Below are 25474 nucleotides of genomic sequence, written 5' to 3'. Positions count from 1 at the left end.
AAGCAAAAAATGCTGGATGCACAGAGCACTCAATAAATTCTGAAAAAGAAATCTGGATACCTTTATGAGCCAAAAATATCAAATGAAATAAAAATCAATTTACATGCCTTATATTCAAAACACTACCAAACGGTAGTAAAACTAAATGAATAAAAAGTGCTTCTGGAACACAGCTCAGCATCAAAAGGTAAGACAAAAAAACATTCAGTATAGTAAATACAAATAGTATGGCATTGCCCTCCCCCCACTTCAAAACAGACAGACATACAGTGTACACACACACACACGCACACACACGTATGCACACGCACGCGCACACACACACACACACATGCACGCACAAGCACACAAATACAATTCTCCAGTTACCTGAAGCCAGAAATCTCAAATACCACATAAGCATTAGACATAGAGCAGTTGTGTGCTATCTGCGTTAACATATTATGGGGACACAACCACATAAACACACATACGCACACACACGAAAAGAACAAATAATTAATTTTGTTTATCCTGAGGGAACAAAAAAGGCTGTTGGAACTGCAATGTTGCGGTGTGTGTTTGTGTTATATGTGTGTATGTATGTGTGTGTTTAAAAGAGACATACAAAATGGTAAACAGGCTGAATAAATAGTGAAAGTCTGAAAGTGTATAATACACGATGGAGGTGTGTGTGCATGTGTATGAGTATGCGTGCATGTGTGCGTGCGTATATGTGTAATGTCTACACATGTTTGTGTGAATTGTGTTAGACAAATGGTATGGTAAATGATGACATGATTGAGCCATTGATGGAATACATGAGAGACATCATCACAGACCACCGATTTATTGACTTGTATATGAATAGCTGTTACCCATACCAACCACACCATCTGTGAGTGAAATGATAGCCGTGCCATCAGGAAATACAAGTTAGCTCATACGACCTCAACAGCACAATCTGAAATACACCAGGCTACATGGATTCTACATGGTCTTATTTGGATGATTTAGTGAATGTAGACGTGAGATATAAACAACATAAACTTTCAGGTTGAAGAAATACAACTTTGGAACGATTTTCATACACAAATTATTGCAAAGAATATCACTTGTTTTAAAAATTCCTTCACCAAAAACGTTGCTTCCGTTTAGCATGGTTACTTCACCAAATGTTATCAAAAAAACATTCTTTTTGGCAAGGTCAATTTGAAAGGGAAAAAAAATAATACAAAAATAAAATAGACAGAATTTTTTTCTCAGACAGAGGTGGTATAGACTCCGTGTGGTACGTTGGAACATAGTGCACTGCTCAGGATATGTTTACATACATACCTGAGGGAAAACAACAGTTACATGCTGTATGCAAATGCACTGGGTTGAAAACACGAAGAGCCATGGGATATTTGTAAAGAACGTTTGCTATTTCCTCAGCGGACACAGAAGAGTAGACCACACAACAAGACAAGGCAGTCTACTTATATATTCTCCTTAGCTTTGGAGACAATGACAGTTACAAACAACTATTCCGAGTAATGATTGTTAATTAACACTTTTTTACGATACTTAGCACAATTTACTCAACTGCGAAAAAGCCCGTGGTCAATGTACACGAGATCACTGAATTACAAAGAACGTTTTACGTCAGGTTGACGTGGGGTAAGCGGAGGAGGAAGAGATTCATCTTCTTTTGTTTGTTTGTTTGTTTTTTTTGCGATCACACAGGAGAGAGCAAGAGAGAGAGGCAGTCAGCGCGACAAAATATGTTACGAAATATGAACGTCATCAAGTTTCAAGTGTGACCAACGAGAAGCATTATCAGTAGTACAGTAGCAGTAGTCGAAGAATTGCCCTTTTTACCCCAAAGTAATTAAACCAACTCAAGAAATCACGTTCGTTTCTTTCTTCTTTTCTTCAGTCCACCAGGCCAAACTGAATAACAGCTTTGAATAGAACAGCTTTCCCACCTTGCCTTCGCTACAAACCAGTAGCCCTAAAACGTTCATACGTAGAAACGATGCCGTCCCGCCCACGCTGGACGAAGACCAAAGGAAAGAGATGGCGTCTCACAGCGGAGATATGTGTGTGTGTGTGTGTGTGGAATTAGGTGGTGCTGTGGGGAGTGTATGTGTGTGTGTGTGTGTGTGTCGTCAAAATTTATGAGAGGTCAAAGGTCATCATGGGGGTCAAAGTTCAGGTGGCGTTCTCCTCGTCGTCATCCGTGTGGTAGTTTAGGGCGATGACGGCGCCAATGAAGTCTCCCAGCTCCACGAAGTCCGCCGTGATGATGTTGACGCCGCCCTCGCCCGGCCGTTGGGAGCGGATCCACTGCATCATTCCAGGCAGGGCCCTGTGCATGACACAGACACAGACACAGACACAGACACAGACACAGACACAGACACACACACACACACAGACACACCAGAAAAGTAGGTTTATGTAGCAATAAAAGGAACAGACTGCATGATACACACGCAGGAACAGACCAACACAGCATAATACTGTAAGAACTGTACACATGTACAAAACTGCCTCACACATGTACAAAACCGCCTCACACATAGGCATGTTAACATAGTAGCCTGCAAACAAACGCACTCTCTCAAGTTGTTCTCTAGTTCACCCACCCTAGTTCACAGGTGCAGTATGTTTGGCTTTGGTGCTGACCGTGGTTCTGAAATGACTGAGGTGGAGATCAATGGGCACTAAAAGTGCCATATGCATCAAAAAGTAAAATCAAAAGTAAAAAAAGAAAGACAATTTCCTTCTACTTATTTGAGTAACCAGTAGACCTGTGTACTTGTCTTGTGATCAGCTACCCCTGCGCTGGTTGGATCAAATTTGTGGTGAGTTCTTGTTAGGTTTTTAGTGTTTTTCAGTAACAACACAGTCTATCTACTACCTCATTGGGTACAATGGAGGAGACGGTGTAATATCAGCTATGTAATATCACATGCTAGTGCTGTAATTTTTACATTTAACACCTCTGATGTATAGACTAGGAATGGGATGGCAAATAGCAACGGCTGTGGTGAAACAAGGAGGAGGTGTGGGAGCTATAATTGTTATTTTTGATATTAAGGCGTAGCCCCGTAATGCGCGCCATACCTCCTGTGTCGCACTGTAATAGTCAGTGAAAAGTTAGCTACCATAGTACTACACCAGTATGACATAACACAGGGCCTTTAGTAATACACTATGACTTGGGTGCTGTTTATACCTACCCGGGTATTTTGATATACGCAGACCTTCCCCTTCGATTATGCTTTTCGTTTATAAGGGAGGTTTTCCCTCTATAAAAGAAGATCCAAAAAAACTCAGACAAAAGTGGAGATTTAAAAAAAAAACTCCGCTTAGCGTTTGTGTATAAACTGGTTAAAAGAGACAAAAACGGAGTCATTGCCATTCAGCTAAAAATTCATATTTATGGAAATTCCAAATGGCGGACAATGGAGAAGATCCCCCTTTTCATGTATGAAAAGTGCAATTTTACCAGTCATAATGAATACTTGTAATTAGCCAACATGCACAGTTGCCAACAAACAACAACACATAACCAAAGCTCCCTTCATTGAAGATCCTCAGGAGCTAAGTGAAGTGGGCTAACAATACCTTATAAGTTTAAAGGCAACTTTTTGTTTCCTGGATCTACTCACTGGCCCAGAGACGGAGCTAGCAAACTAAAATTTATGTTACTGCTCCCTGCAGTACGCTGAGGGTGAATGAAACTCTCACAGTAAATTTTGCAGTGTCCATTACACACAAACACACACACACACACACACACACACACACACACACACACACACACACACACACACACACACACACACACACACACACACACACACACACACACACACACACACGCACACACACTACAAGAGTAGAACCGCAGTGTTAAAGCCAACTCTCTTCCTGTTGAACTAACACTGAAAACTTGTATTGTGCAGCAAAAGAACAAGCCGGCCCTATATAACCTGGCCATGGGGAAAAGGAGGATAATAAATAAGAGGGGAGAGGAGGAATGCCTTCTTTCCCTCCTGAGTGCTGTGAAGCCAGACCTAATAAAGTCAGCGTCAGACAGAGTGGGCCCATGGGTGGGCGTCTGTGAGGTTCTACCAGGCCTTGCCTATTCAGACGGTCTGGGGTGACTCAGGACTTAGTGTAGGCACAATGCAGTAGAAAATAGCAACAAGGCCTAGCGTACAAAAGCCTGTAATTAAATGTATAGACCAGTGATTCTCCACTGGTGGGCCCTGGAGGTATTCCAAGTGGGCCTCGAAATCATTTTTTTAAATCAATATCATACTTTTGTGTGTGTTGCTGTTGATTTATTTGGATTGTATTGTTTATTGGGTCAGAGATGGGCCCCAAACCTCTGTGAAAAATGTCAAGTGGCCCCAAAGATTGGGGACCCCTGGTATAGACTAATGTACCGTATGTGTGGTGACATAGTTGGGAAATGAGAGGGGATGCATGGCTCAGGGGTGATAGTGAAAAAAATCCTGAGCCTGAACTTTTTTCCCTGCTCTAACAACGACGACAAGATACTGCATAGTAACGTAGGCCTATTTTGACACAGTATTCAAACATTTAATAGCCTGTGTATGACCATTATTCAAGACTGATAGTAGAAGAAAACCCTGAACCTGTAACACTTTTTGAGATAAGAATAACCTAATGGCTAATTATTATTATCAATGTTTTTATTTTTGCAAACTCTGTCAAGCCTGAAATCAGGCATGGAGCCTGAACACTATCAGCCCTGATGGCCGGTGGCATAGCTGGGTGAATGAGGGGGAGGGTAGAAGAAAAAAAATGGATGGGTTGTATGTGGAGGAGAGGAATGTATAGATATGTAGAGTAGTGTACAGTATATTGGAGTGTATATGAATCAGCCTGATCTCCAAAAATTCCGTGTTCCTGGACACGGATGTTAAGGACACGAAATCCGTGTCCAGGAGCACGGATTTTGCCAAAATTCCGTGCTCCTGGACACGGAATTGTTTTCCGTGCTCCTGGACACGGAATTGTTTTCCGTGCTCCTGGACACGGAATTATTTTCCGTGATGGGCACACGGAAGTGCTTTCTATAGGCTATTACCACAGCACTGTGTAACTCTATCATTAGAAAATACATGCCAAATGCTAATCCTAAACAAAATAATGCTATAGCAATTTAAGTTGTGCCCTGACCAAAACATTCCCTAACCTTAACCTGTCAATAAAGACATATTTTTGAGAAATACCTTTTCCAGTTGGTTGCTAGGCTATGAAATTCATATAATGAATGAAAGAAAACTAGCTGTGCCTAGACCAAAACAATCCCTAACCCTAACCTGTCAGTAGGAAACGCATTTTTTTTAGAAAAAATATTTGAAATTAGAAAAATCCTGAGAAAACACAAGACTGTGGAAACATAGAGCTGTGGGAGTAGCCTATAGAGAGAGCACTTCTCTGTGTCCATCACGGAAAACAATTCCGTGTCCAGGAGCACGGAAAACAATTCTGTGTCCAGGAGCACGGAATTTTGGCAAAATCCGTGCTCCTGGACACGGATTTTGTGCCCTTAACATCCGTGTCTAGGAGCACGGAATTTTTGGAGATCATGTTGATATGAATAGATGTGTGTATGTATTGTATGTGGACGTCTGAGGATGTTTATGTGTCTATATGTGTGAAAATGGTGTCTAAATGTATAGCAAATGAGATGTGTACTACAAGATCTAATCTGATGGAACTGAACAGTCAGATGTGAAAACAAATATCCCTATCGGACAATAAAGCATCTAATCTAACCTAATGTTTTTCCCTTTTATGAAATTCCTCAAGCCTTGTCCTTACTCTTGCTGTAGCCTTGTAATGCACACGCTTCCACCAGTGCAACGCCGTACTATTTGTCGAAGAAACTTTACTACCATAGCACTACACTTGTAAGACATTATACAGATTCTTTCGAAACCAGTTCTAATATTCAATCCATGTTCGTAACACATTAGGACTTGCGTCATTGCCGTTCTAGTAAAAAAAATAAGACAGGGTGACTGTGTGGCAGAATTTGGAAGCTTATTTGAAAGCATGGTGTTCAGCTCTCTGTCTGTTTGGCAACTGGCCATTTTGAGAGGCAGAGCGAACTAAAAGTCACTGGTAGACACTAGACAGAGTGGACCCAGGGGTGACTCTGTAAGATTCTACTGGGCCTATTCAGACAGTCTGACTTCACTGCCCCCCAGCACTTAGTATACGGCTGTACTCTGTGATTTACAGAGGTGTCAAAAGTAAATGTAGAAGTTTCCTTCCAACACAGGTAACTTATCTGAGTGACCAGGACCATTGTGTACTTGTCTTACGATCAGCTGACTCTGCACTGGTTGGAGGAAGTTTGTGGTGAGTTCATGTCAAGTTTTTTGTGTTTTTCAGTAACCACACAGTCTATCTACCTCATTAGGTACAATGGAGCAAATGGTATAACAGCTATGTAATATTATGTGTTAGTTTTGTACTTACACCATGAATTTACGTTTACTTTTTTATACACATTTTAGGGCTTTTTTTCTTTTATTTTGACAGGACAGTGGAGGAGAGACAGGAAATGAGTGGGGGAATGCATTGACATACAACCTGGAGTCAAAAGCTACAATTCAGTGCCACATATTATGATTGTTACAATTATTATTATTATTTATTTGTTTATTTTAAAAAATATGTACATTTTTGTTACAAAAGATGCATTTTTTAAAACAAATTAGGGCATTTGGTCACGTTAAAACCAGGTGATTTGGAATATGTGGCATTGGACAGCAGCTTCTAAAACCAGGTTGCACATCACTGAGCGTATACTCGTATCTACCACTATGTCCACTTTTATAAGTCGCTTTGGATAAAACCGTCTGCTAAATGTACTGTCATGTAAAGTCTGTATGAGTCAGCATGTCTGTACGAGGCACGCAGCAGAGAGGCCACCAGCAGGTCCCTGCCATGATGACGAGCGGTCACTCTGTGTCATCAGGGGGTGGTCTGGTGTCTCATCTTCACTCCGAGTGCCAGTGCTCTAACACAAGTGATATGATGAGGCCATTTTAATATGGTGCTCCTCTTGCTACATTAGCTTTAATGCCATGACATTTAAAAACATGCACACATTACTTGATGAAACGAGGGAAAGAGAATGAGAGAGTGAGTGTGAGTGAGAGAGAGAGAGAGAGAGAGAGAGAGAGAGAGAGAGAGAGAGAGAGAGAGAGAGAGAGAGAGAGACAGACAGACAGACAGAGACAAAGACAAAGACAGACTTTGAGAGAGAGAAAGAGAGAGAGAGACAGACAGACAGAGAGAGGCAGAGACAGACCGACAGAGAGGCAAGCAAATGTACCAAGTAAGATGCAGGAATGGTTTCAAAGTTATGAAGCCATTGCTCCCCCCTGTGGATCAGCCTTTGAAGGGCGGTGAGTCAGGGTGTCCATACATTCGGCTCTGAGGCCCCGGAGGATAACGTTCCACCAGGGCTGGACGGGGGGCGAAAAAACTGCCCGGGCATTTTCCTCATAGATCAGCCCCTCACCCCTCCCCTACATTTCTACGAGCTCAGTCCACTATTAAAGATAGAACAATGGGCTGCGCTATCTCTATTGAGGGCAGGTCTCGAAGGGGAAAAAATCCAAACAAACAAGTCATCAAGAAAAACAACAGCATCGGCCCCTGATACTGTCGGCCCACGGGGAAAATGCCCTGTATGCCAGATTACCATTCCAGCACTGTGTTCCACTTCCATAGAGCTGAACTAATGCATTACCTCACCACCGCCAGCCCCAACGCTGCCTCTCCTGGCTCCCTGCCCGCCATCATGCCAACCAACCACCCACCTACCCAGCAAGCATCCAGCATCGCAGCCTCGCAATAAAAACTGCAGTGCTTAACCCTTAATGCTGAGCCTCTGTTATTATAACCCTTGTTGTCACTGTTACAAAAACGGTAATGACCAAATCTCAAGGGGTTGCTTCAGACTCCTTGCATTGTAATGATGCAGTTGAGTGTTTTCAACAAAGAGTGAATAGGCCAGTCGACAGGCCCATCTGTAGATTGAGGCTACTTGAACACTGCTCTCAGAATATATTATGGTCCCATCGATTTTGGTATTAAATTCAACCCTTTGAGTGCTAAAAAAATAGAGTGACATTCAACTCTCTAGGTGCTAAATCAGCACTCAATGAGTTGCATTAACACTATATTGATTGGGACCAGGGCCGCTGACAGCTTTTGTTGGGCCCAGGACAAAGTAATCTGAAAGGGCCCCCCACCCAATACATGCAATGTAATGAGAACCCAAGTCTGGTCCCCCTCTGTCCCTGGGCCCGGGACTGTCCCCTTAGTGGCCCCGTGTCGGCTTCCCTGATTTGGACCATATAGGGTATTCTCATGATCATGGTGTTGAGTTAGCTCTCATTTTGTGTACCACCACCACCCATTCATCCAGCAAGCATCAAGCATCTCAGCCAGCCCATATCACGATCACAATCAACCACCCACTAGCCCAGCAAGCAGCAAGCATCGAAGCGACTGTAGGGACAACACCGTCACCCAATCATGCCACCCAAGCACCCAGCACCAAGCATAGCAGCCAGGGTCATACCACCAGTGCAATCCACGAAATGCTATCATCACCATCAATACCCACCCACCCACCTCTTACACAGCCTGCAAGCTTCACAGCAAGGGCCAATACCATCTTCACAGCCAGGCCCGCTATCAATCCGTCATCCACCCACTAGAGCATGACACGGGAGTGGATTTTCACTCCCATCCCATCCCGGTCCCAGAAAAAAAAATCCCATCCCGTCCCGTCCCGGAGTGGAGTAAAAGAAACAAATCCAATCCCATCAAAATTTTGACTCCCATCCCGCAGGAATCCCGCAAGACCCGCGGGACCCACGGGAATTCCTGAAAAATGTCATCCTCTACCACCCACCCAGCAACATCAAGCATCACAGCTACTGTAGGGCCAATACCACCATCGCAATACGCCACCCAGCAAGAATGAAGAAAGTAGCAAGCATCAGGTATCACAGCTAGGGCGATACCTCCATATCAGCATTCAATATGTTCGTCCACAGATGAGTGATATTTTATTCGTGTCACACTCAGTGATTGTATGTATTTTTTAATAAATAACAGAATAGAAGAGAAAGGATTTATGCAAATATATATGACATGTCTTTGTTAAAATATTTCCATTTTTTCATGACACTTTGCTCTCCTGTGTATTCATGACTATGCATTTGATTCACATAATTGCTTCTTGAAGTCATCACCTTTACAGATTATGGTCACTGTGGGGATATTCGCCATCCCTGCACAGCAGCTTTGCGTTTTACTTAGGTTACACAGTGAACAACTTTACTGACTACTAGCATAGCATAAGAGAGACACTCGGACAACATCTTCTCTGTTGGCTGGCATTCTTCATACTGCTCAACTGACTCAGCCGTTTATTCAAACACACATATGAAGCATGGTAGTGGTGCGCGTGCACCTGCATTGGCACTGACGTCATCACGTCATACACATTGATTGGATGCTGATTAACATGGCTTTGCCCATATAACAAAATATGCTTAACAGTCACTATTCAAACATGAGTAACCTAAAATCAAGTTTTTTTTCCCCCTAAGGACTAGCTAGGTGACATTTGATTAGCCAGATGTCACCAAATATTTTCAGTGTGGTAAACCGAGATAAAGTCTAGCATGCATCACCAAGGCAAACAATTACTCCAGCCTCCTAAACGGATATGGGTTCCCCATTGAACCTTATTTGTTCTCCTAGTCTGCTAAGCAGCCAACCATGTGAGCTCATTTTTTGAGTGACAGCAGTTTCCAACAATCAGAGGTTGAAAAGTGTGCAGCCAGGGGTGCGCAGCCAGAGGTGTTTACAAACAGGAAACCCATGAATAGGATGGTCATATTGATTCTTTAAGAAACTCCTAAGGAACCATCACCTCATTAATCTATACTCTCTGATGGCACCACGCTATAGCCATTGCATGATGCAATGCAGTTCTATATTTATGCAGATTAGCCTGCCTTCTGGTGTCATTCTGTTGAGATCAACAAGTATTTTCTGTAGTCAGATTGAAAAGTTAGGTTAAGTAATTGCTGTGTGTGTATCACGTCATACTTCTCCTTTCTGTATTTTTCATTTTGGCTTCATGATGCTTAAGATTAAAAGAGGGATTTGCCTAATATTGAATCATCTTCATGAACATGCTACTGCCTGATATAAGATAGCATATCGAAAAATGTAAGAAAAGACAACATCACCTGTCTCAATGGGCGACCAGATACTATCTTGGTAATGAAAGTAGCTATCTTCACTTTTCTTTATTATTGAATTCAGGCAGATTAACATTATGCTGAACCTCAACAGGGCCACATCAAAAATAGACACCTTTTTCAGTGAACCACAAATCAGTTTTTCAGCAGGTCACTGGTTAGTGTCCAAAAAGCAAAAGGTTCAAAGTATGTTAAGATTTCAATCTTATGATTCGACCAAATATCAAGTGCAGTTAGCTCCAATCGCTGCACACTCCAACCATGACTCATCTTTTGTAAAGTTAGAGGGCAAATTAGTGTAGTGCGCTCCATGGCCTGAATAAATTGGTCAGGAATTAGAGGAAGGTTGTTAATTACAAAAGGCTCCCAGAAGCTAATTATTTGTGCTAATTGTATTAGCCTTCCGTTAATCATCAAAGAGGGTGTGTAGTGGAAAGCATCTTTTCCCTTCGTTCATTTATTATGCATTTCCGTGTCTTGTTTTTGAATTTTGTCCTCCTTTTCAGGGATTTAGGAGATAACTCCAACCCACACAAAACAATGAAAACTGAATAATGCAAGTCACTGGTGAACAATTTCGCCAAGTGCTAATGAGGCAGCAGGGACAGCATGATGTCAACGTTGGAATATTGCTCAACATTAATTGATGTCAATGGTCTTATTTTTTTAATGACACACACTTAACTCTTCATTATTCTTTGGTGACTTGTGTTCCTTTTTTAATTGCTTTGATATTATTTTCCAAACTTCATCTACATGTAAATTTGATATTATTTTCCACACTTCATCTACATGTAAATGAGAACACTTGTAAACTTGCTGTTGGCATGGCCTTGTAACACTGTGCAGTACCTGCAGCTCTAGCCTTATATTAACAGAACTGATCTTAGGATTGGACAGCTGCAGATTCCATTTCTAAACCAGCAGGAGGGAAACACTTGAAAGAGGGAGCAACTAGCTGAGGAGGGAATTTCACCCCTATGCCACACAAGGGCAAACATTTTTGTATCTAATTCCACTCTCACTCTAAATATGAACAGCTACAGTCGCCTCCAAAAGTTATGGAACAGTAAACCTTTTTTGTTGTCCTGAGTTTGAGACGTTAAGAGGAGTATGACATAGAAGTACAGAATGCCTTGCTGTCTTGCTGTTCGAAGACGTCTGTAGGGGACTGTAAATGCTACACATTCTGTCCTATTTTAAATATCGTCTGGTCAGGAAACCACATTTTTTTAGGACCGATTTGCAAAATCACTTATGGTATTCCACTCCAATCTGGAAAAGCTGGCAGTGAGACTGCTCTGGCATAGTATTAGCCCCGAGTTAAATGACTACTGGTCAACTGAAGCAAATAAACCTGGTCTGACCAATCAGTCAGTCAGTCCCTAGTGTCAAATCCATCCCATAATACTGTGCGCCCAGCAGAAGGAGGGAATGTAGGATGACCAAAGCATCTCCCTGAAAGCCTACCATGGCAGTTTTCACGCTAAAATGAATTGTGAAAAACTGCTGCACAGCAGAACATGTGTTTGTCCAGGAGCTGATTAAACTTTGCGCTGCGACAGGCTGTGATGAGGTCAATTCTCCCTCGCACCATTCGCCTTCACAAGGCCTGTGAGTACCATATGAACAGCGTTGTTTGTGTCATGAACTGACGGTTTCTGCGAGGCAAGGAGTGGACACACACAAACACACACACACACACACACACACACACACACACACACACACACACACACACACACACACACACACACACACACACACACACACACACACACACACACACACACACACACACACCTACAAAGCTTGTGGGTGTGAGCTTGCATTTTAAAGTTGACCGCCGCAGAGGCTAGTGCAGGGACACTGGACTAGGAAGAGTGACAACTTCAAAGCAGCCGACTACTTGATACTTTTTGGGAGAAAATGTAATACACAAATATTTAGGTCGCTAATAGCCACGTTTTGTGAGCATGCTGATGAAGGTGCCATGGCCTTTCTGCACAGTTGCCATGAAATGTGGACACCTCTCGTAGAGAGAAAGCATTAAAACAGGTTGGTGTTCATCTTGGTTGATTGGTCGACAAAGGCTACATTAAATACATGTCATAGATATAATATAATAGAATAGAATAGAATAAATAGCTTAGTTCACTGGGATGTGTGTTTTGCTATTCATTTCAACAAACACCGCTTTCATGCCGCATGAAAATTTTGCTCGAGTTGGATTTTCCAAATGCCGTGCCGCTACCGCCTGAATACCGCCGTGTTTGTGTGGCAAAACTAAGGCTTATAGCTAAAGCAAAAAAAGAGAAAGTGTTACAGCTACAGCATCTCCAAGGTTATGCACCTCTCCCTCAGTCCACTGGCCACTCCCTTCATCACTGCGCTATCCCATAATGCCATTGCAAACCATTACAGCTACGGTACCTCCCAAGGTTACGCACCTCTCCGTGATGGTCTCCCTCAGTCCGCTGGCCACGCCCTTCATCACCGTGCTGGCCTTGGGCGTCAGCACCACCTGTGACACAAAGAACGTCCCCTTGCGCCGGCGCAAATCTGTCACCGAGGCCTGCAGGAACTGGATGAGCTTGTCCGGGTCGGTGGTGTTGGCCCAGGGTGACGGCATCATCTGTCCGGGCCACAGGAAGGGCACCTCCAGTGCCATGGGGTTGTGGTAGAAGACCAGGACCTGGTACTCACGCTCCCAAAGGTACTTCAGGCTCACCTGTTGAACATGTCAAACATTTTCAAGGTGAGAGCAGGTTTGCACACTGAACAAGGTCAAGGTCAAGCTTCTTTCTGAGAGCAGAGTAGAGAAGACGTTTCAGGGTTCTGCTCTCTGTGCTCACCTGCCTCCAAACATGCAAAACATACCTGTCAACATATAAAAATCACTATACAGCAGTGGTCCCCAAACCTTTTCAGCCAACACCCCCTTTTGGACCTCAGATTTTTTTGCAACCACAAACCAACCACAATTCAAATTTTCCAAACGCAAAAACATTTTGCTCATCTTTCATGTAAACTGCAGGAAAGGTAAATACCGGTACATGTATTACCCATTGAAGTAGGTATGGTTGGTAACAATGTATGGAAAAGGTTATACAAGTAAATATGCAAACAGTCTCTTCTGTCTGTGCCCCCCAGCAGTATCTCCACAACCCCCTTAGGGATCCCGACCCCCAGTTTGGGAACCAGTGCCCTTCAGGGCTTTGTTCAGGGCTTGTACCGTAGGGCCTTTGTTTGATAGGAAAGTGAAATACAGACAGGGCATGATTTGGGAGAGAGACATTGTCTAGGGTTGGCAGGAAAAGGCTGGGAAAGTTCATTTTCTACAAGAACTAGTTCAAAGTTCAATTCACACATTTCAAAATGAACTAGTTCATACTTATGTATAGTTAATAGTTTGTTCATTCCAAAAATTAACTATTTCATAGTTCTTTTTGCAAGAGGTTGTTGCAAGCTATATTGTTAAACTACATTGGCAAAGCCTATATAACACTACAGACAGCATTTTTTTGGGGGGGTCAGAACAGTGAAATGTATGTCTTATATTATTGAGGCTCTTTGCAATGTATTAGGCTGGGATCTCACCTGAACACTAAGGAAATGTGGCATCCTTTTAAACAAAGGTGCATGTAGTTTGTTCACAGGCAGCAGAATGAACCATTCATTGGTCAGTAAATAGTGTGCATTCATTTCACCTTCACCCAAATTATGAACTAGTTCAGGTACAACACTGAGGGGTGGGTTGGGAAAGGAACCAGCCCAATGACCCAGCACTGTGCTCTCAATGACCCAACACTGACCTCTCAATGACCCAACCATTTCTGAGGCTCATTTCAGGAGCCAAGGCTACTGTCCATTTAAACACAATTGTTGTTGCAGCTGATGAATTGTATTATTATTAATCATAATAAAAAACGAAGACATGCATTTCATAGCAATAAGATTTCCATGCATTTCAGCAAATCACACTCATTGAATATGGATGAAAGCAACCTTTTGTCCCCACAGAAAAGGTGGAAACCCAACAACACTCTTTGAAGCATTAGGCTGTATGATCAAAGAGAAACATATGTCATATCATTGAAAAGTCAGAACAAAGGAGCCTCAGAGAGATGGGCAGTCCCCAAATGGAAATGTGTTTGTGCAAACTGTGCCCTGTCACTGTTACATAGATGTACTTGTTATCTGCACTGCACAACAGGAACTTCCTGGAAATGAGTCGAGACAGTTTTCAAATGTCCATAGCAGTTGTGCTACTTCTTAGCTTCATATTGTAATGCGCACTGTTCCACCTGTGGGATGCTTCACTATTGCTTGAAAAATTGTACTACCATGGTAGGCTACTACTATCCTACTATGACATGGTACAGAGTCCTTGGTATGTAATACATTACGACTTGGTCATTGTAGCCTATCTACAAATTTAAAACAGGAGCCATGTCTTTACATACCAACTACTCCCCTGTAGGCCTACAATAAATAATGATTGAACAAACAAAAGGTGCCTAAGAGGACAGGGCAGACTCAGTCAGCCATTTTGGAACTACAACCCAGGTCTGTATTCATCAGCAGTGGTTCCCAAACTGGGGGTCAGGACCCCTAAAGGGGGTCACAGAGGTCCTGCAGGGGAATGCTTGAATAGAGCATAGACTATTACGGATGCATGTCTATGATGGCAACACTTAGCAACACATGAAAATGTTTTGGAATACGGGGCGTCGCGAAAATATTCATAGATCCAAAAACGGGTCCCAACAGAAAAAGTTTGGGAACCACTGCTCTACAGATTGTAGAATGTAGAGGTTAGTAGTGACACTCTGGTAAGCTTACTCTCGCCAGCTGGTATGTTTTGCATTCGTCTTCACGATGGCATCTGGGAACTCCTACAAACCGATGCGTTTTCGAATGATTCTCCTTATCAAAAATCCTTGCATGTGATAGGATTAAAAACGTGTCCTCATCTTAACTGACGTGCCACTTCAGCCACTCACTCTGAACTCTGCTTGAGAGACAGCTGAGAATGACAGGTGGTTGAAGAGCCACAATGCCGTGGCCTAACGGAAGGGCACTGGGTTACTACGCTGCCGCTCATTTCCCGGGTTACTGGGTTACTACCCCAGGTCATTTGCCGATGCTTCCCCGTCTCTCTCTCCCCACTCTTGTCTCTCCTCCACTGACCTGTCAAAAATTAAGGCAAAAAAGTCCTAAAAAAGCACCATAATGCTGCCCGTCTATGGAAAAGCCCACCTGGCGATCCAGATAGCCTCATCTGTTCAGCAATATCTCTGATTTCCACGGTGCGCAGAGTGTGTAGTAGCCATATGGCGTAAATCAGGTTAACAATGTGGGGGTTTTGGGGTTAAATTGGGGTTAAATTTTCCCTAGTGCTGTTCATTTTGGCTAGCGGTCATTAAGTAAGGGTTAACGTTCGGCGAGAAGGTCGCTACCGTGGAATAGCAGCACGACAGAGAGAATCTTTAGACCCCGACGCGGAGCGGATTATATGGATATACTTAAATGATTCACACATGGCGGGGACATTTCTTTAGGCCTATTTAATGTTAAGATTGTTGCTGCGCAAAACAAAACAGTGCCGTTGTGGAACACCGCTAGGCAACAGCTAGGTAGCCAAGAGGTGTTGTCTATCACAGCAGCTGATTAGAGTCTTGTTGAAAAGTCGCTTTAGCAGTGAAAAGTCTTGTTGCCATTGACAGCGGTCTGTTATAGACCAACCCGTCCGTTATCGAAAAATAACAGACGTGCGAACGTTGGGGAGCCCCGTTGAAATGAATGGAGAATTCGACCGATGACGTCACACCATATAATAACATGAGTTAACCCAGTGGCTTTTTACAGTATCTTTCTTACTTTTTACTACTTTCCTGTATAATTAATAAATATGACTGAATGACTGAATGAATGGACAAATGAATGAATAAATGAATGTACTGTATGAGTGAACCTTGTGTGCCCTGTCCCTGTTATTTGCTACCTGTACCGCAGAACAGGAACCTGTTGCAACCTGCTAGCCAGGTGACCTGCTCATGATACTTCTCTTCATTCGTATTCATGGTCTGGAGGCTCTTTTCTGGGGAGGGTTTAGGAGGCCACCAGATTGCCGGCCAATAAGCGAACGATTGGGTGAGAGCTGTCCAGTCGTTTTAAAACCAAAACTTCTGCAACTTCTTGCAATCCTCCCGCCTTTCTAATCACGTCAGGTCAAAGGACCTCCAGACCATGAATACGAATGAAGATAAGTATTATGGGAGGTTCATACCAGTCTAGCAAACTGCTGAATGAATGACTGATAAGTGACTGACTGGCTCACAGACTGACTGACTGACTGACTGACTGACTGACTGACTGACTGACTGACTGACTGACTGACTGACTGACTGAATGAATGAATGAATGAATGAATGAATGCTTGAAGGAACAAACAAATAAACAAACAAACCAACCAACCAACCTCCTGTGCGAAGACGACGGGGCAGAGCCTGTCTCCGAACACCTCCCGCAGCATCTGGACCAGCTTCTCGTGGTGGAGGTTCTGCATGCCGTAGAAGTGGTTGAAGTCCAGGAAGACCACCTCGCGTGCATGCGACGCCAGGAAGCCGCTGATCTGCTCCAGGCCCTCGCGCACCGTGGCGCTGAACAGGCCATGGGCGAAGTAGAGCTCGTTGTCGGGGTCGCGCGGCTTGGTGGAGATGCGCAGGTCGAAGAAGCGCACGCCTGCATCCAGCTGCCCACCGAAGTGCATGGTCTGCGTGGCCAGCCACTTGCGCATCAGCTTCTTGGCCACCGCGCCGAAGACCGAGACGAAGTTCTGGACGGTCTCAGGCTGCTCGGGCCCCACGGGAGAGGCCTCATCGATGTAGAAGCTGAACGAGTCGTGGGAACCTGCAGAGGGATGAAAGATCAGATTAGAGTCGTTTATTTATTACTGCAATCTTATTATTTCAGATAAGCCTGGTTCTCTGTGTGTAGCTCTGGAGTCCCCTGGTGGAGCTAAGCAGAACAACACCACACACATAGGTCTGGCATACTCTGAGTATGTCTTGAACCAGAACATTGTCGGAGCATTTATTGTTGCAGGACAGGCTATAGACTAGACCATATCAACTCCTTAGAGATGAACAGAAAACGTTCTGAAGCCCAAGCCTCTATATTTCCTCTCTCATTTCACATTAAAACCACAGTTTTAACAACTACATTTTCATATTTCCTCTGGGGACCATAGCCTGACACCCCAAACATCTGCTCTAAAACCTTGAATCTTTCTGTAAACTAGCAATACCCATGGGGGCTTTCTTGTTCTCAGGCCCACGGGCCAATGGAGTCATAATCTGTCCCTACGTTAGGCCATGGCTGTCCTTGTGGCTGTCCTCACTGTATCTGACGCTTTCCCACTTCAGGCATGCTGCATCCATGATGTATCAACACCCGAGCTACACGTGTCACAGACTGATGAATTCTAATGAGCCATCTGTAGTTTGCAAAACATTGAGGCCGTCCGCAAACAAAACTAACCAGTCAAACCAAAATCCATGTTTCTGTCGCAGATTGGGCATAAACCACTTTAAATAAAACACACGCAAATGCTCCCAATAATGGCTTTTCTCGTGCTAATTCCTTGTCTAGACTTCGACATATACAAAACCTACATGACTTCAATTGCTGGTTAGGGAAATGGGAAGAAGCAAATGTATATTGCTGTAAATGTAATTATTGTTTTTTTTTTTAAAACAACTGTGTAATAAGCGTAACTCATTAACAAAATGTGTCTTTTTACAGTACAAATGATGAGTTTCCAAATAGAGATAATGATTCCTATTAAGCCTCAGAGAGGCTAAACGGAAAGTGCATTATTATCTTCAATGGGACGCAAATTGCATGGATTTATAAAGAATGTATATCTGTATTAAGCAAAGAGCTAAAGAAGAGACAGGCCTTGAACTACTTAAAAGTCACATTTTAATGAGACAAATAAAGATGGCCCTGTTCTCTCTAAAACGTTCAATAATCTTTAGCAGACAACAACACCCAGGTTGAGGCTTTTTTGGCTCATAGATAAACAACCTCGAGGGTTAGGTGGGTGACACAACAGACAGCAAACAACATCAGCGCTCCGATCGCATAACAAATACACGCTGTGGTAGGGTTCACTGGCTTACAAAAAACAACACGAACAACAGCCATCCCCATCCCTCTCCCCAACAAACAAGACAAGATAAAGCGAGACGCGAGACGCGAGACGCTTGCTCCGGCTTATCCCACTGATAACAGCTTGCTAGCTAGGGACACTTCGATGACCTTCTAGCAGGCAAACAAAGCCGCCGCTTTGCACGGGCTCGCATCCAGAACTCCCTGGGTCATAAAAGCAGGCATTTTGAAAATGTCACATAATGTGGCCCATGTCAAACGAAGTTTGCATCAGGAGATAGGTTGCATGGGGAAAGGATGAGTGAAGGAGAAAGAGGTGGAGGAGGAGGAGGAGGAGGAGGAAGAGGGTGATAATTATGAAGATGAAGAGGGAGGTGTAAGCAGTGTAGCGGCATTGATGGTCACACTACTGGCTGATGTCTATCTGTCTCTCTGTCTCTGTCTCTGTCTCTGTCTCTGTCTCTCTCTCTCTATCTCTCTCTCTCTTCTTGTAGTCACAAATCATTTTGACAATGTTAGTGCCATAAAACAAGTACTCTTGTTATTTCACACTGCTCATCATCACTACCCCTATCCTCTTGCATTGACCCATTTATGACCCCTCAACATAAATAATTAATAATTGTGGATGAGGAAGAGGAAGAGGAAGAGGAGGAGGAGGAGGGACGTGAAGGAGATGAGGGACGTGTGAGCAGTGAAGTGGCATTGATGGTCTCACTTCTGACTGTCTGCCTCTCTCACAGTCACAAAACATTGTGACAATGTTAGTGTCATGAATCAAATGAACAAACTTACACTATTGTAATTTCACAAGCTCCTCAGTGTCCATAATCACTACCAGTGATGTATAACGTACTTGACTGGAGGAATGGAGTAGAAGTACTACATCAAACAACTGACTTGCGTAGCAGTAGAAGAGCTCTTCTAATACCTTAAGTGGAAGTATTCAAAATGTCCTGTAATTAAGTCTCGCAAGTAGATAATACTTAAAGTAACTGAAAGTAGTGAAAGTAAAAGTACAAGTGATTATGAAATTGTTACTCAAGTACTGGAAGTAGAAGTATCTAATCATTTCTGATTAAGTTCTGAAAGTGAAAGTACAATTATAAAAGCGGGAGGAAAAGGGAGAGGAGAGGGAGGAGGAGGGGGAGAAGAAGGAGGAGGGGAGGAAAGGGAGGAAGAGGGTGACATTTATGTAGATGAGGGAGGTGTAAGCTTAAGCAGAGTGGCAGAATTGATGGTCACACTACAGTGCACTGACTGATGTTAAATTAACTTTATGTCTGCCTGTCTCTTCCCCCTACTCCTGTCTGATGAAACATAAATAGGTAACACTTTACTTGACGCCAGCGCCATACATAACAGAGTCATACACTTCATGAATGTGTCATAAACATTATGTCAGTGTCAAAGACATTTTATTACTTTTTGTCATTAAGTGACATTTGATTATGGTAAAGACAACCCAAACAATGTCAACTTTTCATGACCATAAAACTTTTATGACATTGACAAGTTTATGACTTGTCCATGACTGTGTCATGACACCGTTATGACACTATGACACAGTTATGTCATACACATGGTGCTGGCATCAAGTGTAATCCATAAAGGTAATCATAAAACATTGTGACACTGACACTGTTAGTGCTACAAACTGAATGAAGAATAAAGCATCCCAAACTCTTCACTGCTCACCATAACTACCCACAATCCTCTTGTCATGACCCTTCCATTACCCCTATATAAAAACATGACCTGTACTGTACTACTGTGCTACTGTGCTACTTGAAAAAAAACAAAGGCTATACGTAGTGCATATAGGCCACATTTTTTAAAATGATTATTTAGGCAATGTACTGTACGTAAAATGAATCATTCATCGCATAGTACGCATTACATTTACGCCAATACTCTCTGTCTTTGTAATGTCTCGTATCGTATCTGGGAGCATGAGCTGCGCGGGAGTTGAATAGAGCAGTGTTTCTCAACCTTTTTTTTAGGCAAGGCACCCTTTCAGTTCATGAAAAATTTCAAGGCAGCCCAAACCAACAAGCCGCAACATGGCATTGCATACGATACCACAAAAGCTTAGAAGAGTAACACATTTGGAGATGTCACACGACCTATATTCGAAGTTGCAGCTGACTGGGACGACCCATATTTACTTTATTGTGCATAAATGGCAGATGAAAGATTCGACTGACTAGCATTAACTTATCAATTTAGACGAATATGTATTATATTGCATAATTTACTAATCAGCAACGTTTCCGCGGCACCCCTGAGGGGGGCCCGCAGCACCCCAGGGTGCCCCGGCACCTCTGTTGAGAAACACTGGAATAGAGCATAGGTGTGAATGAAAATCCTTCCCCTCAACACATACAGTAATACTCTTGACCTCTAAAAGAGATAAGCTTAGTGCTTTATCTGTACAACACCTGTGTCTACATAGTCTTTGAGACGGCTTTACTGAGCTCTGAGCTCAGAACTTGAGTATAGCCTTTGCATTAGCCTGGCTGCGACTAAAACCCCTACAGCAACCAGATATTAAAATCATTTATACTAAAATGTATAATACAATCATTTATGAAATACTTAATAGTCTTGACATTCAAATGTCCTAATGCTCTGTAATATCACTGTCTTCAACAGACTCTTCGGTCTCTGAAACACCAAGAGACAATGTTAGTGCCATAAACATAAAGGAGAATAGAACTTCCTGAATAATTTCAGTTATTCACTTCTCATCATCTCTGTTACCACTCTATTCATAATTCTCTTGTATTGACCCCTCTATGAGCCCTATACCGCATGTACTGACATTAATAATTGTGAACTTGGTGGTGAAAATGAGGCAAAAAAGGCTACATTTTGTATATGGTTCATTAGACAATGGATTTGCTCAAATCATTTACATAAACAATACAACAAGATCATTCACTCAACACATGACATGTAGAAGTCATAATACTTTGTCTGTATAATAATGTCTGTCACCCTTTAATGACTATGAAAGGTCTCTCACTCCTACACCAAGAGCATGGGATGAACGTGAGTCGCATAGAGTACTGTCGTGGCTGTTGTACAAGAAGACCCTTCTTTCAGAACATAGTAAATTGAACATCTAATATGATAGTATCTCAATATAGTATCTCTAATGAGATAGTATGTGTATTTTGTGTCTAACAGTCAATTACTCTTTTATGCCACTCTTTTTGCACCCATAACCCTCATAATTCTCTTAATATTCATGGTCTCTTAATAACCCCTATGCAAACATTAATAACTAGAATGGGCACTCGGTAGAGCGCAAACCTTCGCCTACGCCACTTATTTTTTTCTGGCCATCTTCAGAGTGTGGGGCATAACATTCTCCAAATTTTGGTGTTAGTTTCATGTAAATCGGACCGGAATATCGTAATAATACATTTTTTGGCCCAGTCTTGACCTCTTATTCAATTTCGCATGCACACATTGTTCTGGCATATAGTGCTTGGCAAAGAAAAACGTTTTTGACCTTTTCGTGACCTTGACCTTGACCTTTGACCCAGTCACTCCCAAAATGTAATCGATTGTTCCTTGGGTCATGACCAATCATCCCAGTAAATTTCATAAAAATCGGCTGAATTTACGTTTTTGACCTTTTCGTGACCTTGACCTTGACCTTTGACCCAATCACTCCCAAAAAGTAATCGATTGTTCCTTGGGTCATGACCAATCATCCCACTAAATTTCATAAAAATCGGCTCAATTCTGTCTGAGTTATACGAAGTACAAACAAACATTTTGACCTTGACCTTTGACCTTTGACCCAATCACTCCCAAAAACGAATCGATTGTTCCTTGGGTCATGACCAATCATCCCACCAAATTTCATAAAAATCGGCTCAGTTCTGTCTGAGTTATACGAAGTACAAACAAACAAACAAACATATTCACAAATAAATAAATAAATAAATAAATAAATAATAAATACACAGCGGTCAAAACATAACCTTCTGGCGAAGGTAAAAAACATAACCTTCTGGCGAAGGTAACTATGAACTGAACTGAACAGCGCTGTACTGTAACCTGGCTCTCACCAGACGCGCGTGTTTCAGCTATTTGCTTCAATGTAGATTCAATCAGTGCCCAGATGCAGCTTTCTTTCCATACAATAACACAGAACCACTACATAGCAAGCCAAAAATTAAGGAGAAATGAAGTTCATTTCAGGGTAATTACCAACAAATATATGTACTAGTAATTGGCTTATTTGTGATTCATTCATGAAAATTCACTGACATTGCGTAAATCTGTAAAATAAGACCATTTTTAGGACATGGGCTATACTACACCATGCTGTGGAAGCCAGTTCCTGGCACTAACAGAGCAGGAAGTGAGCAACAGCAGCCCTGAGTCGTAGAAAAAGTGGAACAGAGTGGTCAATAGGATAAGATTCACTGTCCTATTAGATGGCTGTGACTGTAATACTGTAATACTTGGTGGAAACCAGAAATTTTGTATCACTACATTAACCAATGCATTGGCACGAACATCAAATCATAAACATAAAATAAAATCAGTCATTCAACACATAATTGTCTTGACATTCAAAAGTCATCATACTCTGTCTATGTACTGCCTCTGCCTACAAAAGTCTCTGAGATGGTTACACTAAGAGCATAAGCTCTGAGGAGACCGCAGTCATTTTTTTATGTGTTAACACAACACTACTGACAAATTGAACACTCATGTTGGCTTGACTCTCTTAAGTGTCGAACTAACGCTGTAGAATGTGCTAACTGTGTGTAGTTTTGGCATGGCCTCTGTAGCCGCGTAGTGCAGCATGAGTCTGGAAGCAGAAGCCAATTTTTCAGTATTAATTTAAAGGTGCACTGTGTACATCTATAGGATGGTGGCCAGAGAAGGCATTGCAACCATGCTGTTCATTGAAACTGTGCTGCCTATTGCCACATTTGATCTTTTCATGAATATTTACTAAATAAGGAACTAAGACATTCTAGTATGACCAAAGCACAGTAAGTTTTTCCGCTAAAAATGTCCATTTCTAGAAATTCAAAATGGCGGACAATGGAGAAGATCCACATTTGTGAATGGGCAGCATGAATTCTGGAAAGAAACTGCTAAAAATATTACACACTGCACCATTAACACTTAGAGAGAAAGACCAACAAAAAGTGTTCGTTCAACTCTCTAGGTGTTAAATTAACACCGCAGAATTGATTGTGTGCAGCGCAGCACGAGGAGGAATAGAGAGCAGCAGCGTGTCTAATAACCTGCTTCATCACAGATCATTACCATCCCATGCACACATACACACCCACACCACCCAGCCATTTCCTGCAGTCACACACACACACACACACACACACACACACACACACACGCACACACGCACACACACACACACACACACACACACACACACACACACACACACACACACACACACACACACACACACACACACACACACACACACACACACACACACACACACACACACACACACACACACACACGCACACACGCACACACACCATCCATTATTTCTTGCAGTCATGCACACCAGACAAACGGTCTTTTGCCTGAGCAGGCTCATGATTAGCCCTACACTGGACTCATCCATCTTTCTCTCTCTCTCTCTCTCTCTCTCTCTCTCCCCCCCCCTCTCTATTCTCATCAAATGTTTGGTGATTAGCCATACAGTATACTGTACTAGGTACAGCGTTACATTAACTGTTCAGTGTTTCCCCACATTATGAACTGTTACATGAAATCAAAATTATAAAGTCAATACCGTATATATCACTCCTTTTTTTAAAACAAAAAAGGCAAGATGCCTTTTGCTTGAGTAGACCCATGACGATGATCCCTATCCTACAGTAGACTCCTCCATCTTTGGCCTTCACATGTGCCCGTCCCTTTCTGTTTACACACATTATCTGATCTGTCATAAATGTTTAGTCATCATTTCCCATTAGCAAACCATGTACGTACTGCACACACGCTGTATTATAGTATTACATTACAAGAACTGGCTCCCTGCATTGTGGACTGTAAAGGTAACATATGCATAAACAACAACGCTCTTGCTCTTTGACTCTCTCTCTCTCTCTCTCTCTCTCTCTCTCTCTCTCTCTCTCTCTCTCTCTCTCTCTCTCTCTCTCTCTCTCTCTGTTTACACAACATAGTGCACTGTCACATCACATTAGCTGGTTCTTACATCCACTATACTGCCCTACAAAGGCATGGCGAATAAATGTATAGAAGCTCAGAAAAACAAATTTTACGTTTTATACGGCAGTGCAAAAAAAATAAATGTTTCTAAATGTAAAACAATAGTCAACATGAGGTTATGGTTTTTTGTACTTAAGTCACAAGACAACGGATGTAGTATAGACTCAATTCTACAAGAAACAAGCAGCTGCTGCCTCTTTGGTTTGTAGCGTAGTATAGAAGGTGGACATTTGAATTCAGCAACATACTTTTTTAAAGCTTGCCATTGTCCCTCCTCTCACACTTCCCGAAAGGTCAGTGCATTTTTCTCCGAGCTCTACAATCAAGACGGTCTGTGGAGCATCACGAGTGACGTCTCTGTCTGACGTCTCGGCTGTCAGATTATGTGAAGGACGATCAATCAAATGCCCAGCCCTGCCATGGCCAAACGGTAGGTCACCGGGTTACTACACCGGCGACCCAGGTTCGATTCCCCATATTCCCAGGTCATTTGCCAATCCTTCCCCATCTCTCTCTCTCTCTCTCTCCCCACTCATTTCCTGTCTCTCCTCCACTGTCCTGTCGAAAACAAAGACAAAAAGCCCTAAAAATATGTTTTTTAAAATGCCCAGTGCTGCCTCTGCTGCAGCCGGCAGCAGAAAGTGATGTGACGTCCCCCTGGGCCCCCGCCAAGTCAAGGCTTGCCAGTGCATCGGCAGTGCTAGAGCTTGTAAGGGTAATTGATTGCATTGCACCTG

The 25474-nt window shown here is 42.7% G+C and overlaps 1 protein-coding gene across 1 annotated transcript in view; it reads right to left on the bottom strand.

Moving 5' to 3' along the window:
* Positions 1–813: 813 nt before the first annotated feature.
* Positions 814–25474, bottom strand: part of plcxd3 (phosphatidylinositol-specific phospholipase C, X domain containing 3) — a 44027-nt gene continuing 19366 nt past the window's right edge. The window contains exons 2-4 of the mRNA XM_063187024.1: positions 16798–17228; positions 12764–13044; positions 814–2332 (exon numbers count right to left, since the gene is read on the bottom strand). Of these exons, the coding sequence (XP_063043094.1) occupies positions 2176–2332; positions 12764–13044; positions 16798–17228 (869 nt within the window). The 3' untranslated portion in view covers positions 814–2175. The remainder of the gene's footprint in view (positions 2333–12763; positions 13045–16797; positions 17229–25474) is intronic.

Source organism: Engraulis encrasicolus, chromosome 21 (genome assembly GCF_034702125.1).
Source record: "Engraulis encrasicolus isolate BLACKSEA-1 chromosome 21, IST_EnEncr_1.0, whole genome shotgun sequence".
Taxonomy (NCBI): domain Eukaryota; kingdom Metazoa; phylum Chordata; class Actinopteri; order Clupeiformes; family Engraulidae; genus Engraulis; species Engraulis encrasicolus.
The sequence above is the reverse complement of the archived record's forward strand: the minus strand, read 5'-3'. Positions and strand labels throughout refer to the sequence as shown.